Source organism: Mytilus galloprovincialis, chromosome 8, assembly GCF_965363235.1.
Source record: "Mytilus galloprovincialis chromosome 8, xbMytGall1.hap1.1, whole genome shotgun sequence".
Classification (NCBI taxonomy): domain Eukaryota; kingdom Metazoa; phylum Mollusca; class Bivalvia; order Mytilida; family Mytilidae; genus Mytilus; species Mytilus galloprovincialis.
Window position 1 is genome coordinate 85,178,538 of NC_134845.1, and position 17,417 is coordinate 85,195,954.

The following is a 17,417-nucleotide window of genomic DNA, read 5'->3' on the forward strand; positions in this document are numbered from 1 at the left end:
TACTGTTTGCAATAGCATTAATTGTTCTAAATAATAAGGATGTTCTTATCCCAAGCATAAAAACTTAGCCGTATTTGACACAACCTTTTTCAACTTTTGATCTTCAGTGCTGTACAACTTTGTACTTTTTTTCGCTTTCGATCTTTTATATCTGGGCGTCACTGGTGAGTCTTGTGTGGACGAGGTGCGTTTTTGGCGTATTAAATTTTAAATCTGATGCTTTTTGTTATTCATTAATCATGTACTGTGTTTCTTTGTCTAATACGTTTTCCTATTTATTTGTATTGTAGTCCTGTAATATTATGTTGTCATTTCTATGTTATATTTTTTAGTGTAAATTGACATTGCGCTAAGACGTGTCACGGTACTTGTCTATCCCAAATTCATGTATTTGGTTTTGATGTTATATTTGTTATTCTCGTGGGATTTTGTCTGATGCTTGGTCCGTTTCTGTGTGTGTTAGTTACTTTGTAATGTTGTGTCATTGTTCTCCTCTTATATTTATGCGTTTCCCTCAGTTTTAGTTCGTTACCCCGATTTTGTTTTTTGTCCATGGATTTATGAGTTTGAACAGCGGTATACTACTGTTGCCTTTATTTATTTGACAAATAGAGTGATACTCAGTGCTGTTTTATTAACTGTACATGTATTTCTATGACATCTGAAGACAACTCGTGTTTCTATTACCTCTTATGATAACATCGCAAATGAACACTATTCAAAGTTCCTTACAGGTATATAAGTAGTACATTTGATTTTTTGTGTGTGTTTATTTATGTAAGATCTTGAAATATTTTTTAACTAGATTATTAAAGGATTGTGTACGATATTCATGTACCTGCCCTACATTGGCCCTTTTTCAAGGGCATGTAAAAGTAGTTGATAGACCCCCTTATTATTATTTTTACAAAACACCACTATTGCAAATTTTGAAAGTGAATGTTTGATTGATTCGAACGTAAGGTGTTCTTAAGCTCGGGATCACATAATAACTTTTGATAAATCTGCAGATGCGGATACGTCAACGTATACGATACTGTTGATACGTTTTTAAATGACCAACCTCTTATATCAGCAGTCTGGCATTGTGTTTTTTTGAAAGAAAAAGAAAATAATTCCCTCAAATGTAAGGTATATAAATTAAATAAGTATCATTTTATTTATCCTTACAATTTTTTTTTTTATTATTCTATTTATGCGTACTATTAGAAAGTGCATGAAATTTTGCAAAATACAAAAAGTTTTTATTTTAAACTTTACTCTTTCATCTTTAATCAGTAGGCTATTTTCCCAAGGAAAGTGCAGCTATTAAGAGTTCATTAATAGTTATCCCACGAGGACGCGGTGTGTCAGTGTAAGAACAATCCGATGGCCGGAGACACACCAAGTCCGAATGGGATAACTATTTTACATCCCAGCTGTTTTAGATTAGACGAAAAACCATTTACAATTCATAAAATCTAGTTTAGAACGCCACAGAACCATTATAATATACTTTATATATATTACTATATGATGTATACCCTTTATGACCCCCGAACACGATGAGTAGATATCAAACAATGTCAACTCGCCCAACTTGCCAATCGGCCCACCCTATATCGCCACTTTATAAATAAAGTCGCCCACTCTTGTTCACCGACTCTTTGTCTTTGACTCTTTTGAAACAGTGTAAAATCAAATTTAACAATCGGTCTGACAACTCACTTATTAACGAAAAGGGTTAAAACCCCACTGAATAAAGGTCTGCCAACTCGCCCCACTTATAAAAATATCTTGCTTCCTTTAAGTATGTTAAATTACTGATTGTACGTATCCAGTCGTCCTCGTGTAGTGGTATGTGTCGTGGCTTGGTATGATAAAGGTCTAGAGTTCGAATCCCAGCATATACACCGGATTTTTTTCTACGTGAATTTAGATAGATAGTCTTTTTCCGTGCAATTAGTTATAAGTTTTATAGTGGATTCGACATTCTCGCCAAAATGTTACAGAACAAAGGAAAGCATGTATAACAAAGAAACTCAAACTGGGGTGATCTGATAGGGGTGATTCGGCTCAGATCACCCCTGTTAGAACAAAGGAGCTATGATGTAACTTTAATAATTAACTGACAATGAAAAGTCATTCATGTATAGCATTTCATAGTGCATAGAAAACAATGTACTATGAAAATTAGAGGGCAAAAAACTGACTTTTCATTGGACGAGAAGGGGTGAGTATGTTCTAAATAGCTGTAAAAATGACAAAAAAAAAAATAAGTAAATACCTGTAATCACTGAAACAACTAGTAAATACATGTAATTACTAAATTGACTAGTGATTACAGGTATTTACTGAAATGTTTAGTATTATTACGTGTAATTCCTAATTTCAACTATTTACTGTAACTTAAAAAAAAAAGAAATCTAGTGTAATGCTAATAAGCGATATGTCAGTACAGTAACAAAACAATACTTGTGAATGGAAACGCAAAATGTGTAAAAATACAACAATGCGACAAAAGAGTAGATAACACCCAAAGCCACGATTGGGTTTTTATTCAGTCAGAAAATCCCAAACCCGGAGGCGTGCTGTCGCTTCCTAATAAACAAAAATAAGTACTTGTTTTGTCGGATTAACATTTACGAATTGAATGCTTCTTTTTGTAACTTCATAGGGGTGTAAAAGCGTTGACCGAAGTACATTTTGTATGAAGCGCAGAAGCGGTCAACGCTTTTACAACCCTATAAAGTTACAAAAAGAAGCATTCAATACTTATAATTACATTTTTTAGCTATGATCACAGAAACACGAATTGTATATATTTTTTAATTTAGTTCACCTGTACACTTTATAGTGTGACCACGTGTTATCATGTTGGATAACTTTTATTGAGGTATGCAATTGCTGAAGGAATAACATGTGATGTTCAATTAGCCAATCAGAATAAAGTATTATACAATGTTATAATGAAACATACATCTGATGTAATTATTTACCCTTAAAATACGAAGGCTGTTAATTTCTTGGGTCAAACTTTATAACAAAATACAAAATAGTGAACGACCTGGTAGTCATCCCCACTGAACAACACATATAATTCAATAATAGACCATCCAGAACTTCAAACGTGAAACAAATAAAACTTTTACCAACAAATACTGACAATTATAAAAATTAGTTTTTTCCACAACTATCATTTATTGGAACTTACTACCAAATACAGCCAAGAACTGTAATTGAACTGTGGAAAGTTTTAAGGCAGTTATATCGCGCCACTAGTTACATCAGGGGCGCACACAAACTTCCTGGATAAATTTTACTCAGTATTTTGAGTTCATTTCCAGTACTATACAGATACAGATACAGATAAAAACAAAAAAACCAAGGTAGATGTGTGGATTACAACCTTTAACTCACAATGCAAAATAAATATATATTACAATACTTCCATGCACCAAAAGCTCATATAAAAACATAATGTATAAGAAAATGCCTCTTCCAAGTCGGGAATTTGACAGTTGTTATCCGTTCGTTTCATGTGTTTGAGCTATTGAATTTCCGATTTGATTACAAACTTAGAAAGTTTTCCATGGAATTCGGTATTTTTTATGTTTTTTTCTTTTAACAAGTGTACCGACATTTCAGTGTTATCTTTTAGGTTGCAAACATGACACTGAAATTCGTATACTACGCTTTTCTCGTTTTTATGAACAGTTGCATTTTGAAAAGTAGTGTGGACGCTGCAGGTTTGTATGAATTATAAAAATGTGAACTTTGTCTCATGAAAACGACCAACATTTTTTTTCTCTTTTAATTGCAGTCATATTCATTTTAGGGATAGAAATACCATTAATGTAGACCAATCAAGAAATTAAGTCCATAACGTACATGCGTACGCGCTCAGAATTGTATTTGGACACTTTAATCGGAAAAAGAATCTCGATTCAGAAGTATTGTAAACTTTGAAATTATTAGATGATAAAAAAGTAGTCCGATTAACATTAATTGTTTACCACTTTGACTATCTTTCTGTTATGTGTGTTCAAAGGACGTGTAATCCTCAATTTCATTAATAAATCATGAAGACTTATATTTTGTCCTTTTCTTCTTATCAAAACAGCAGTTTACCTGTTAAGTACTGAAAATATAAAACAATCCTAAGATTTAAAAAGAGATATTTAGTTACCGTAAAATTGTGGTTAAAAAACTGATTTAAAATAAGTTTAATATCTAGAACTATATATCGGTATTTCATCAATTATGTTTTTCTCAAATAGAAAGACGTTGTCCGGATAATTATATCCGTTGTAGGGACGGGATTCGATGCTTCCCTCTTACATCATTATGTGATGGTACGGCAGCGCTCTGTAAAGATGGTAGTGACAAAGATCCTGAGTTCTGCAGAGGTAGTTATAAATAAAACGAGGCAATAACGATTCATTAAACTTTTGATCTGTTTGAAATACTTATTTAATGTCTAAATGAAGTAGTAAGTGATTCTCGCGTATAGATTGTCGCTAATGCAAAAGGTTGTACCACTGATATTAATGTTATGCATTTTCGCAAACAGCCTGCTTGGCAATACGACAAAACACAAAATATTTCTTCAATTATGCCGCTTATATTCCTGATATGATCTATCATTAAATTTACGATGCTGTCTGTCAGTAAGGTGAAACGATTTAGTTTGTATCATTACATAATTAATTGTATACAATACAGCACAGATTTGTCCTTCTACTCATGCTAAATGTAGAGATGGCATCCAATGTTTCCCATTACGAGATCTGTGTGATGGGGATAACACTTACTGCCTTGATCAAAGTGACGAAGATCCTGACTTTTGTAGAGGTAAGGGCTGAACTTTTATATCATTTGATACATATGTATGTAGGATGGGAAAATACAACCGATAAGATCGACATGCAAATGTTGCCATTTGAATCTGGATTACTGATATTAAAAGTTATCAGTATTTCGTAAATGTTTATTGATGAATTTAATATATATTGTATTTGTCTATTAATGTAGGTGTCAGAAAGCTATTTCCTTTGTAGAATATTTGCATTTAAAAAATGAATAGCACTCGTTATGTAATTATAATGGTTTTTTTCTATTTGTTTTATCATTGTTGTCTGTATTTGACTTTATGTATAGTTAGATAAATTATTATGTTACCCTCTTTGTACCTGTGGCCATTCAGTTTGGGGAATTTAAGTATCTGGATAACTGTGGATTCATTTATTTTCGTGGGTACCAATTTTTGTGGAATGAGGAAAACTTGCATAATCATGGATATTTGAATTCGTAGTTTTGACAAAGTTAACATGCATTTCTTTAGAAAAATTTGCATAGCGTTGATCATTTCAATTCGTTTTGTCCCTGTGTCCAAGAAATCCACGAAAATTGGTATCCGACGAATACTTATGACTCAACAGTATATGAAGATGAGGTGTGAGTACCAATAAGGCCACTCTCCATTCAGGTTACAAACTAAGAATAACCTCTAAGATATTAAAATACCGTCTTCAATCCGGAGCTTAGGCTCAAACGGAACAGCAAGCTATAAAATGCCCTAACTAGTGTAAAACCATTCATTTGAGTATCTGTTTTTGTAATAGATCAAAATTGTGAGCCTGGTTACACTAAGTGTAGGGATGGTGTACACTGTTTCATGTCTCAATGGCTCTGTGATCGTGCAGGAACATATAATTGTCCAGACCATAGTGACGAAGACCCAGAGTTCTGTAAACGTGAGTAAATTTTAGGTACAAGTTACTCTTCTATTGAAAAATTGAAAACAACACGTTTAATAATTTCTTGCGTCCGAAGCGCTTTTTTGGATTTATCTTCTTCCAGAACGCTCAAAGCCAAACATTTGAAATCCGAAGATGTATAAGTACCGACACCGTTGAAGAGCTACATGTCAAAAATACCTAAAATAAATAGCCAAATTCATCTAAATCCAATTTTGCCTGAGGGAGTTGAAACCTTAGTTTCTTGATAATTTCAAAATGTATAAACGGACGATTTTAGTAAAGTTTGTTAAATCATGTCAGTAACGAAGTACTGACTACTAAGCTGATGATACCCCGGGTACTGATAGTCCACCAGCAGAGGTATCGATCCAGTGATGTAAAATATTGAAAACAACACGTTTAATAATTTCTTGCGTCCGAAGCGCTTTTCTGGATATAGCTTCACCAGAAAAGCCAAACATATGAAATCCGAAGATGAATAAGTATCGAAACCGTTGAACAGCTATATATATAAAAAAATACCTAAAATAAATAGCCAAAATCATCTAAAGCCAAGTGAAACATTCACTAGAATAAATATCAAACGAACGCATTGATATTTATATTGAAATTATTCGGTATTTTAATATTTCAGAAAAGAAAAAAATCTTATGCTGATTTTTTAAATATTTTATTTTCCTTTTTAACATGTGAAATTTTGCAAGATTGTCGAAAAGCGTCAACGTAAACGTTACACAAAGACATGACGTTATGATCATACGTGTTCAAATGTTTCTTTTTTTTTCAATGGTAATATACAAGGGTACACATAACAGGTTCCTGAATTTAATGCTAGAGCTACAAGCTTTCATTATGATTATTTCACTAACAGAACTATATGAAAAAATGATCTACAGTCGCCGTTTGGAATTATGAATGAATTTGGTGATCGTGCGACCTCGTGCAATTCCATGTATATTAATACTGTCCTGATTTTAACATATGTTGCTTTTTATATTCTCAAACAAAATTGCTGGAATGTTGCTTGTTTAAAATGTAAGTCCTCCTCATCATCCAAAAAAATTAATCTAATAGTTTTCTTAAAGTTGATACTATCGTTATACCATAGTATAGATCAGACATCTAAATATAAGACATCCATTTAGAGTATGCCATTTCATATATACAAAAAAAAACAACAAAGTTTTGTGAAAAGGCACACTCATTATTAAACTACTGCCAGTTCTGCAATTATAACATTAACGGTACCAATTTTTCAGCACCAGATGCGCATTTCGACAAAACATGTTTTTTCAGTGATGCTCGTGGCCAAAATATTTAAAATCCAAAGTTGATATTAAAGATGAAGAGCTATAATCCAAAAGGTCCAAAATGTATAGCCAAATCCGTGAAAGAAATCAGAGCTTTGCATGAGGGAGCGTGTTTAATTATTCGAAAGTTAAACTCCGAACTAGATGAAAGTTACTCAAGAGAACGGTGTTTTAAGTTATGACGACATTCATTTACCGATATTCGAATATCGTAAACCGACATGGAAAAGCACGGTGTTTGTCTTCTTTCATTTTTGGCCAGGTGTTGTCAGTTTTTTTTTTTCGATTTACGAGTTTGACTATCCCTCTGGTATCTTTCGTCCCTCTTTTACTAACATTAGGTTTGTAGTGTTTCTGTTGGATTGCAGGTCTATGGAAAGGACTCTTTTATTTGAAAGACACGATTTTGAACGTTCTTTCATTTCTTAAAAATTCATCAAATTTAACAAGTAATTGTTTAAAAAACTGAAATTGTTAGGTAAGTTATGATAGTTTGACCACAATTAGATGGCTATGAGTGTTTTATTGTGGACCTTTCTTGATTATAAGTTCAAATTTTTTTTTTATTTTCGTAAGAGTATTTGATGCCGGCTATTCTCAGCGGCGGAACTGGATTTTTGAAAGAGGGTTACTCGCAGAATGATGTATCTATCCTGATGAGAGGATCAATCCGTAATAAATTTTAATCGATTTAATGTTATAATATCTGATAAAACGTGTAAAAAATCAGATTGTCGTGCAACTAAAGACAATAACAATCAAAACCAAGGAGTAAACAAAGTCTCACAAAACCAAAGGACATTTACATCAACAGTTATAAATGATAAATAAGAAACAACACGAATTCCGCTAAAACCGGGAGTGAAATCAAGTTCTCCGGTAGGGTAAAATTTCCTGCACCGTATACAGCACCAGTCTTGTTATCTCTTTGTTCAGTTCGGTAATGATGGAAGGTTATTATGACTGTGCAAGAATATCAGATATGATTTCTGACACACTTTTGACATAATGGCCAATCAGCTCATGATGACGACCGTAAAATTTGTTGAGTGATGACCTTAATTTGATTGATTCATAGCCCTGTCTCAAAATCTACTTACTTTGAGCTAGCTCTAGAGTAACGTAAAAAGAAAAAGAAATGATAGAAAGGAGGTAACGGGTTGTTAAAAATATTGAGAAATATATTTGTATAAATGTCTATGCATCCGAAATCCTTAAGTTAATTCATCTTAATTCATAACGAACACTTAAAGCCAAATTATATTCGTTTTATTGTAAACTTATATAGAATATCAAATTTCAAGTAAAAAATGATAAAATTGTATGTGACTGTCATACAAATGAGAGAGTTAGCCAGCTGTTAAACCATGCTTTCTCCATCATTTTCTACATAAGAATTTTCCTCGCAGTTCGGTATTTTTGTTGTTTTACTTTTTGATATAAGTATTTGTAAAACTAATTACAGAACAAAGTTGTCCTGAATTTGATGGTTGGGATGGCTGGAATGGTTGGAGGAAATGTCGGGACGGAAAACAATGTTTCAACGCAAATAGCTTATGTAATGGTGTCCCTGCGTATTGTAAGGATGAAAGTGACCTGGACCCAGATTTTTGTAAAAGTATGTATCATTTGATCTATCATGATTTCCTTAGTAAAGGACTGCTGCCCACAAGGAAGCTATTAAACCAGGAGTTCCAAATGGTGAAGTTTGATTTCAGCCCTTCGTATTTTACGCCATTACGAGTAAGTTGACCGTTATGGAACTTCCGTTTCCCGGCTGATATCGGATATGTTCCGTACTACCGAATTAGACTATTAACCGGTTTTGTAATAACATAAGCAAATTGACGGGTGCCCCATGTTGAGCAGAATCAGCTTACCCGTTTGAAGCACCTGAGATCCCCTAGATTTTGGTAGGGTTCGTGTTGCTTAGTCTTTAGTTTTTTATGCTGTGTCTTCTGTACTATTATTTGTCTGTTTGTCTTTTTATTTTTAGCAATGGCGTTGTCAGTTTATTTTCAATCGTTGAGTTTGACTGTCCCTCTGGTATCTTTCGTCCCTCTTTTTTTAATATAAATGCCATTAAGAATTCCACTTTCCTCTACTGCAAAGTGCATGAATATAAAAAAAGATGTGGTATGATATCCAATGAAACGAATCTTCACAAGAGATCAAATAACACAGACGTTAATATCTATAGGTCATCGTACGACCTTCAACAATGAGAAATAACGATGTAAACCAATTTATTAATTTATTCAATATATTACTTTGATAACAGGCCAGCCATGCAGTGAAGGTTATATTAAATATCGTGTTGGTAATGAATGCTTTCCTTAATCTGCCTCTTCTATTACTTTGATAACAGACCAGCAATGCAGTGAGGGCTATATTAAATGTCGTTATGGTAATAAATGCTTTCCTTAATCTGTCTTTTATCTTACTTTGATAACAGACCAGACATGCAGTAAAGGCTATATTAAATGTCGTGATGGTAATGGATGCTTTCCTTAATATGTCTCTTCTATTACTTTGATAACAGACCAGACATGTAGTGAAGGCTGTATTAAATGTCGTGATGGTAATGAATGCTTTCCTTAATATGTCTCTTCTATTACTTTGATAACAGACCAGACATGCAGTGAAGGCTATATTAAATGTCGTGATGGTAATGAATGCTTTCCTTAATCTGTCTCTTCTATTATTTGATAACAGACCAGACATGCGGTGAAGGCTATATTAAATGTCGTGATGGTTATGAAAGCTTTCCTTAATCTGTCTCTTACATTACTTTGAAAACAGACCAGACATGCGCGGAAGGCTATATTAAATGTCGTGATGGTAATGAATGCTTTCCTTAATTTGTCTCTTCTATTACTTTGAAAACAGACCAGACATGCGGTGAAGGCTATATTAAATGTAGTGATGGTGATGAATGCTTTCCTTAATCTGTCTCTTCTATTACTTAGATAACAGACCAGACATGCGGTGAAGGCTATATTAAATGTCGTGATGGTAATGAATGCTTTCCTTAATCTGTCTCTTACATTACTTTGAAAACAGACCAGACATGCGCGGAAGGCTATATTAAATGTCGTCATGGTAATGAATGCTTTCCTTAATCTGTCTCTTCTATTACTTTGATAACAGACCAGACATGCAGTGAAGGCTATATTAAATGTCGTGATGGTGATGAATGCTTTCCTTAATATGTCTCTTCTATTACTTTGAAAACAGACCAGACATGCGGGGAAGGCTATATTAAATGTCGTGATGGTAATGAATGCTTTCCTTAATATGTCTCTTACATTACTTTGAAAACAGACCAGACATGCAGTGAAGACTGTATTAAATGTCGTGATGGTAATGAATGCTTTCCTTAATCTGTCTCTTCTATTACTTTGAAAACAGACCAGACATGCAGTGAAGGCTATATTAAATGTAGTGATGGTAATGAATGCTTTCCTTAATATGTCTCTTACATTACTTTGAAAACAGACCAGACATGCGGGGAAGGCTATATTAAATGTCGTAATGGTAATGAATGCTTTCCTTAATATGTCTCTTACATTACTTTGAAAACAGACCAGACATGCGGGGAAGGCTATATTAAATGTCGTGATGGTAATGAATGCTTTCCTTAATATGTCTCTTACATTACTTTGAAAACAGACCAGACATGCGGGGAAGGCTATATTAAATGTCGTAATGGTAATGAATGCTTTCCTTAATCTGTCTCTTCTATTACTTTGAAAACAGACCAGACATGCGGGGAAGGCTATATTAAATGTCGTGATGGTGATGAATGCTTTCCTTAATATGTCTCTTACATTACTTTGAAAACTGACCAGACATGCGGGGAAGGCTATATTAAATGTCGTAATGGTAATGAATGCTTTCCTTAATATGTCTCTTACATTACTTTGAAAACAGACCAGACATGCGGGGAAGGCTATATTAAATGTCGTGATGGTAATGAATGCTTTCCTTAATCTGTCTCTTACATTACTTTGAAAACAGACCAGACGTGCGGGGAAGGCTATATGAAATGTCGTGATGGTAATGAATGCTTTCCTTTGTGGGGATTATGCGATGGTGGAAGTAGAAGGGGTACCATGTTTAACTGTAACGATTGGAGTGATGAAGATCCGGCATTCTGTAGGGGTATGTTCTTTCTGTCTTTTTTATTTTCTTAATTATCTGATTTAGGTAACAAATAACGGAAACATTAGAATACCGCTGTTCAACGTCGTATTTCAGCAGCCATTTTAATGAAATGTCTGAATAAATGTTAATCTGTATACGACTCAGACGTTCCGAAAATCTCGAAAGGTTAAAGACAAAAAATAAACTCATCATAGAAACCAGGCTTAAAATTATATATATACCCCGGACGCGCGTTTCGTCTACAAAAGATTCATCAGTGACGCTCGAATCAAAAATAAAAGCATATCCTTTTACAGCGCAATTCGTCTTCTCGTGGTAATCAAAAGATGACAACTTGTTTACTTTTCAAGTGCTGCTAGCTGCCACATTATTATTTTTTTTAACACAAGAATTGTGCAATTGAAAAAGAAATCTGTTATTTTCCTCGTTTTTGTATCCCTCAAGATGGGGAGGTACATACACAATGAAAGAACAAAGTATGGTAATGTAAATACAACTACCATTGACTACTACTGAATAAGAAAGATGCAATGGAATACAACAAAACTACATTCAGGCTTTCCATAAACTCGGAATCAATTATTTGATTAATAATTTGATAAATATTTAGATATACATGAAAAAATTTCGAAATACTTGTTATGTGAATCTGTTTTTTTCTATATTGTGAACAAATGCTTTTGATTAATCACGCGTGGTCTATTTTTTACGGCATGCGACATTATCAATTAATTAAACTAGACTTGAAAGTTTTTTTGTCTAATAAGCAAGTACACATAATTGACATAAAACTAGAACTGTGGTGTTCAAACGAATCTGGATCTCAAGGAAATTTTCAATTGGTGAAAAGCCTCAGTCGACACATTTGATATGAGCTAGTTATGGTTCAGAACTTTACCATACGGATTTGCTGATGAGTACCAAATATATATATGGTTTATATATAAAAAAAATAAAGTGAGATGCAAGTTAAGTTTAGTTGCAGTAAGGGTCTTACTCAATTTTGTTTGCTGTATTTATCTTTTTAGTACACGAGTGTGACAACGGCTATGTGAAATGTCGAGACGGTATCCAGTGTATCAATCGCAAGCATCTGTGTGACGGAACCAAGTGGTATTCTAAAATTGATTGTGCTGATAACAGTGATGAGGATCCTGAGTTTTGTAAATGTAATAAATTTCTAAATTACTTCATAAATTAAAATTCGCTTTCCGAAAGTAAAAAAGAGTAAATTGCAGACTTATGAAGAGTATTAAAATCTTTGTTTACATTAGGCATTGTTCAAAGTACCAATGAATAAACTTTCATTAAAGAAATAACGCATTGAATTTTAAATTACTATAAAAGCATATACATGTCTGATTATGAAATAATTCATGGAAGCCATACACTTGTTGTAAATTTACACATTGCCAGGGCCGTCATATGCGTTAATTTTATCCCTCGCTAACCATGCTAACTCTCAGGATAAAATTCGAATATCACGGCCCAGGTCATGTGTTAATTTCCAACAATTGTATGCCTTCCATGAATTATTTCAATTTTTATAGGAAAAATACGGTCATTTAAAAACTGAAGCGAAGGTGGGAATGCCGTATGTGCTGCTGTTCGTTTTTACTCCCTGTTAGACAAAGCTTAAACTTTCTAATAAATCTAGCTGTAGCTTGCAGGAATAACTTCGTAAATAACCGATAGAAAAAAATCAACTTTATTCTTTTAATTCTTAAACCGAACATTTGTTTTTTTTAATCTTAATGTTTTTCTCGTAATTTATGATCAAATCCTAAGATGGCATTTCGTATCTAAGGAGCAGCCATGTTGACTTGCTGAAATTTGTAAACATGCAAATAAAACATTAGAATAAATAAAAAAACAACACCTACTTCAAAGAATCATTTTAATGTAATAGTATACGAATTTCAATGGTAACAGAAAAACCTCCAGCTTCAGCATTTTCATATGTATGACGTCATATTTTGAAATGACTTAAATGCACCAAAAGCAATCTTGAACTTTAGCGGAATTTTATTCTTTTTTGATTTGTAGATTTCTAATTTTTTTCTTTTATGCATTCAAATAAGAATTAAAGTTTTTGTAGTCTAATTTCAATTTATCGGTAAAGCGTTGGTAAATAGTCTCGGACACATGTGGATTTACGTGGGACGTATATTGTAACATCCATTATTATGTCTCTCTGAGTCTGCGCTAAGTATAGATATATCGAGAATTCTGTCACGATGTTGTTTACAAAAGCGAAAGAAGCACGTCATATCAGAATATCTCATTCATCACAGCAGCTTGTTTACATTTAAAAAAAATTTTGATGAGGTTAATCAAAACGTTAAAAATAATGATGCAACTTAAAGAAAACCTTAAATCAGCAACGTTCCACTTAGACTCAGTAGTTCAGGACAAATATTGTCATAATTGAAATCAAGTAAATAAAAATTGGCTCACACCAAACAACAAGCTATGAAGGGCCCCAAAATTACAAGTGTAAAACCATTCAAACGAAAACCTTAAATTAGCAACGTCGCACTTGGCTTCAGTAATTCAGGAAACTGTTGTTACAATTACAAACGTTTCATTACAGTACATGCATGTGCTTCGGGGCACTCTAAATGTATGGATGGTATTCATTGTTTCCCCGATGTGTCCCTTTGTGATGGACGGAGGCACTTTTGTCCAGATGGTAGCGATAAAAATGAAGATTTCTGCAAAGGTATGAGTTTTGTACATTAGTCTTACAAGTTTGATTTTAAAGCACAACAATTGCCGAAAACAAAACCTAAAAGATTGGAGAGACAAAACAGATGTTTAAAATGGCAAAATCAATCATCTTTCGGAAATATTAAAGAGACTACAGAAGCCTATGTTCAACATGAAAATAAACGAAAAAACAAATAATAAAAGTCGTCGATACTTTACTGTTAATGGCCTTTGTATGTTTCTTATGACAAAAATACATTGCATTCTGTACGAAAAGAAGGGAAGATAATCTTTAGCAATGCTCGATACCAGGTATTTAGAAGTGTAAAACATAATACAAACGTAAAAGATTGGATATAACCAAAAAAAGACAAAACGTTATGCCAAGTACCAGCACGGAATTCAAGACAAAACGTTATGCCAAATACCAGCACGGTATACAAGACAAAACGTTATGCCAAATACCAGCACGGAATTCAAAACAAAACGTTATGCCAAATACCAGCACGGTATACAAGACAAAACGTTCATTTAGTTAAAACCCTCTTACACAGGCTACAGCACTATGATTGTACTTATCGTTATATCATTTAGTTAAACCCTCTTACACAGGTTACACCACTATGATTGTATTTATCGTTATTAAATATCGTTAAAATAATCGATTTTCCTACACATCATTTCCATACTATGTTTAATTTTTAAAAAGAAATCTAATCATTTTCTTTAATCAGAATTATAGTTCTTTCATTGTAGAGAGAAATTGTGCATCTGGCTTCACTAAATGTAGAGATGGTATCCATTGTTTTCCTTTCTCATCTTTGTGTGATGGAAAGGAAGTTTATTGTGCGGATGGCAGTGATGAGGATGATGAATTTTGCAAAGGTAAATAGAAAGTATATGTAAATATCACCACAACAATGTTAAATCTGCAAATTTTCTATTTTTTTTTGTTCTTCCCTCGCTAGGTTTCAACAGTAAAATCACAAAAAAAAACTGAGCTCCGAGGAAAATACAAAAAAGGAAAGTCCCTTATCAAATGTCAAAATCAAAAGCTGAAACACATCAAACGAATGGATAACAACTGTCATATTCCTGGTACTGATTTAACATTACACGATCTGATCCGGGGATAAAATTAAACGTTTTTGAGGTGACATGAAACAAATTACAATTTTGTTAATCTCTATTATATCATTTATTTCAGCTGCTTGGTTCAAATAGTAAGAACGACACGAGGACGGTTGTAAAGTAAAAGCCTAAGGAAGGATCTTTTCGTCAAATAAAGATATACACATGTGAATTTTGATTACAATTTAATCGTTGTTGTGGTTCTATGTTTTCCACATTGTGGTTTGATGTCAAAATCAAAAGCTCAAACAAATTAAACGAATGGTCATAGTCCTGAATTGGTACACGATTTTTTTATGAAGAAAATGGTAGATTGAGCATAATTGTATAGCAAGCTAAACTTCTCACTTGAATGACAGTAGCATAAATTTCCATTATATTGAAAACAGAACTAATCTTCTTATATCTATAGAACAAGTAAATATGTCACAAATGGGGATACATCAATCAAAAAGCGCATTTTAGATGTCTGTTCAATATTAGGAGACCATCATCATTTCCTTTGACTTTTTCGTTCTATAGTTACAATTACCTTAAAATCAACAGCATGTTCACAAAAAGTAAACATCCAACAACTTTACCAGTAATTTTCCTGAAAAAAGATTGAATAAAAACATAAAGCAATGCAGCATACATTTCGGGGATAATTAATTTTATTTTCAAAAAGAGTAGGATTAATATGCCTTTATCTGCAGCAAAAGATAGTGCAAATTGATAGGTCACCGTATATATATGTTCTTATATTTTTCGGGGATATTATAAACTTATTCATGGAAATTTGGATAATTTAGCACTGTATATATTTATTTGTGGGGTGAATGTGTTGTTGATTTCATGTGTATATGCAAACCATGATATGACTTAAGATGTTAACAAAGTTTAGACACACAATTTTGTCTTTGTAGTTGTGTAAATTTAGTGCTGTGTTACTGTTAATTGTTGTCCCATTATGTATACATACTTTTTCAAGGTTTTTTATTGGTGGTTTATTATAATCTGTAAAAGAGGGACGAAAGATACAAAAGGGACAGTCAAACTCATAAATCTAAAACAAACTGACAACGCCATGGCTAAAAATGAAAAAGTCAAACTAACAACACACAAGACACAACATAGAAAGCTAAAGAATAAACAACACGAACCCCACCAAAAAACTAGGGGTGATGTAATTGTCTCCTGGTATGTAAAGATATTCGCGCGACACATGGCGCTAACGGGAGTTGTAAGTATGTAAAGATATTCCCGCCCTACGTGACACATGGCGCTAACGGAAATTGTAAGTATGTAAAGATATTCCCGCCCTAGGCGACACGCGTACGTTGGGCCGTATGAGTATACGCATATGGTCCAGTACGAGCTAAACATACACATTTATCACAATCTTTTTTTTTAGGTATACAAATTGTTATTATTACAATTAGATGGACAAACGAACAATTGAAATTAAATAGTATTTTAATTATATATCTGAATCCTATATATTGTGGGACTCTCGCCCAAGATGACGCTTGCTTCCACAAGTAACGTAATATTTTTTACATTTAAATGTTTGCAGCTTATATGCATGTTCCTTTGCATTTGCATTTCTTTGTAAAGTTGCTAAATATTCGAAAACAGTTGTTCTCTCACATTATGTTTACTTTCGATATCTTCCATATCAGTGATTTTATTCAATTAATGTTAACTATTACTGATCGACATGCTTTATACAAGAGATAAACTTCACCAACTTCTTATTATTAGTCAGACCGTACACGTACGGTCCGACCGTATGAGTATTTTGTAAAAGTACGCATACGGTCCAGACCGTACGCGTACGGTCCAAATACTCATACGGTCTGGAACATAATCACTACAAAAAGTCACATCAAGGATAAAACATTACAATGAATATAATTTAGTCGAATTGCCTCAATGTTTATATCGATCATCATTAGGTCAACTTGGTCAACTAAAAAATTCAAAGTGAAACAGGTGAATAACATTTTCCGGAAAATAAAGATATTAAATACTGTTATGATCTGTAGTGGACGAAAACATGTCAAACTATCAATCGATTACTATTTACTGAACAATTTCCCTGTTTTGTTCAGCAAAACTAACCTTTCAGGGATATCCTGTCAGATGTTTTTTAAATTGTATTGATATAACAGCATAAAGTGTCATAAATACTTGCATTTGCATACTTAAGATGTTTTATGATCGAAAGGGACCCACAAAGACAAGTAAAATCCAGATAAGTTAAATTTGGGTTGAGGGAGTTGGTAACCTCAATTACTTTTAAGTTTTATAAAGTTTTATTTTCGTTTCCAAAAGTAATGAGACGGTCATGCATGTGACGTTTAGTAAGCAATCAAGC

General features: G+C 33.2%; 1 protein-coding gene across 1 annotated transcript; it reads left to right on the top strand.

The window, feature by feature from the left end:
- The first annotated feature begins 2,641 nt into the window (after positions 1-2,641).
- On the top strand, positions 2,642-15,151 carry LOC143043806 (uncharacterized). The gene is made up of 10 exons (XM_076215987.1): positions 2,642-3,728; positions 4,260-4,388; positions 4,705-4,833; positions 5,604-5,735; positions 8,517-8,669; positions 11,072-11,215; positions 12,247-12,387; positions 13,812-13,940; positions 14,684-14,812; positions 15,135-15,151. The coding sequence occupies exons 1-10, from the start codon at positions 3,650-3,652 to the stop codon at positions 15,149-15,151; spliced, it is 1,182 nt and encodes a 393-aa protein (XP_076072102.1). The 5' UTR covers positions 2,642-3,649.
- The last annotated feature ends 2,266 nt before the right edge of the window (positions 15,152-17,417 follow it).

Coding starts and splice junctions, on each gene's coding strand:
- LOC143043806 (XM_076215987.1), top strand. CDS start 3,650: ATGACACTGAAATTCGTATACTACGCTTTTCTCGTTTTTATGAACAGT. Junction 5,736..8,516: donor AGACCCAGAGTTCTGTAAAC/GTGAGTAAATTT, acceptor AACTAATTACAG/AACAAAGTTGTCCTGAATTT. Junction 13,941..14,683: donor AAATGAAGATTTCTGCAAAG/GTATGAGTTTTG, acceptor CTTTCATTGTAG/AGAGAAATTGTGCATCTGGC.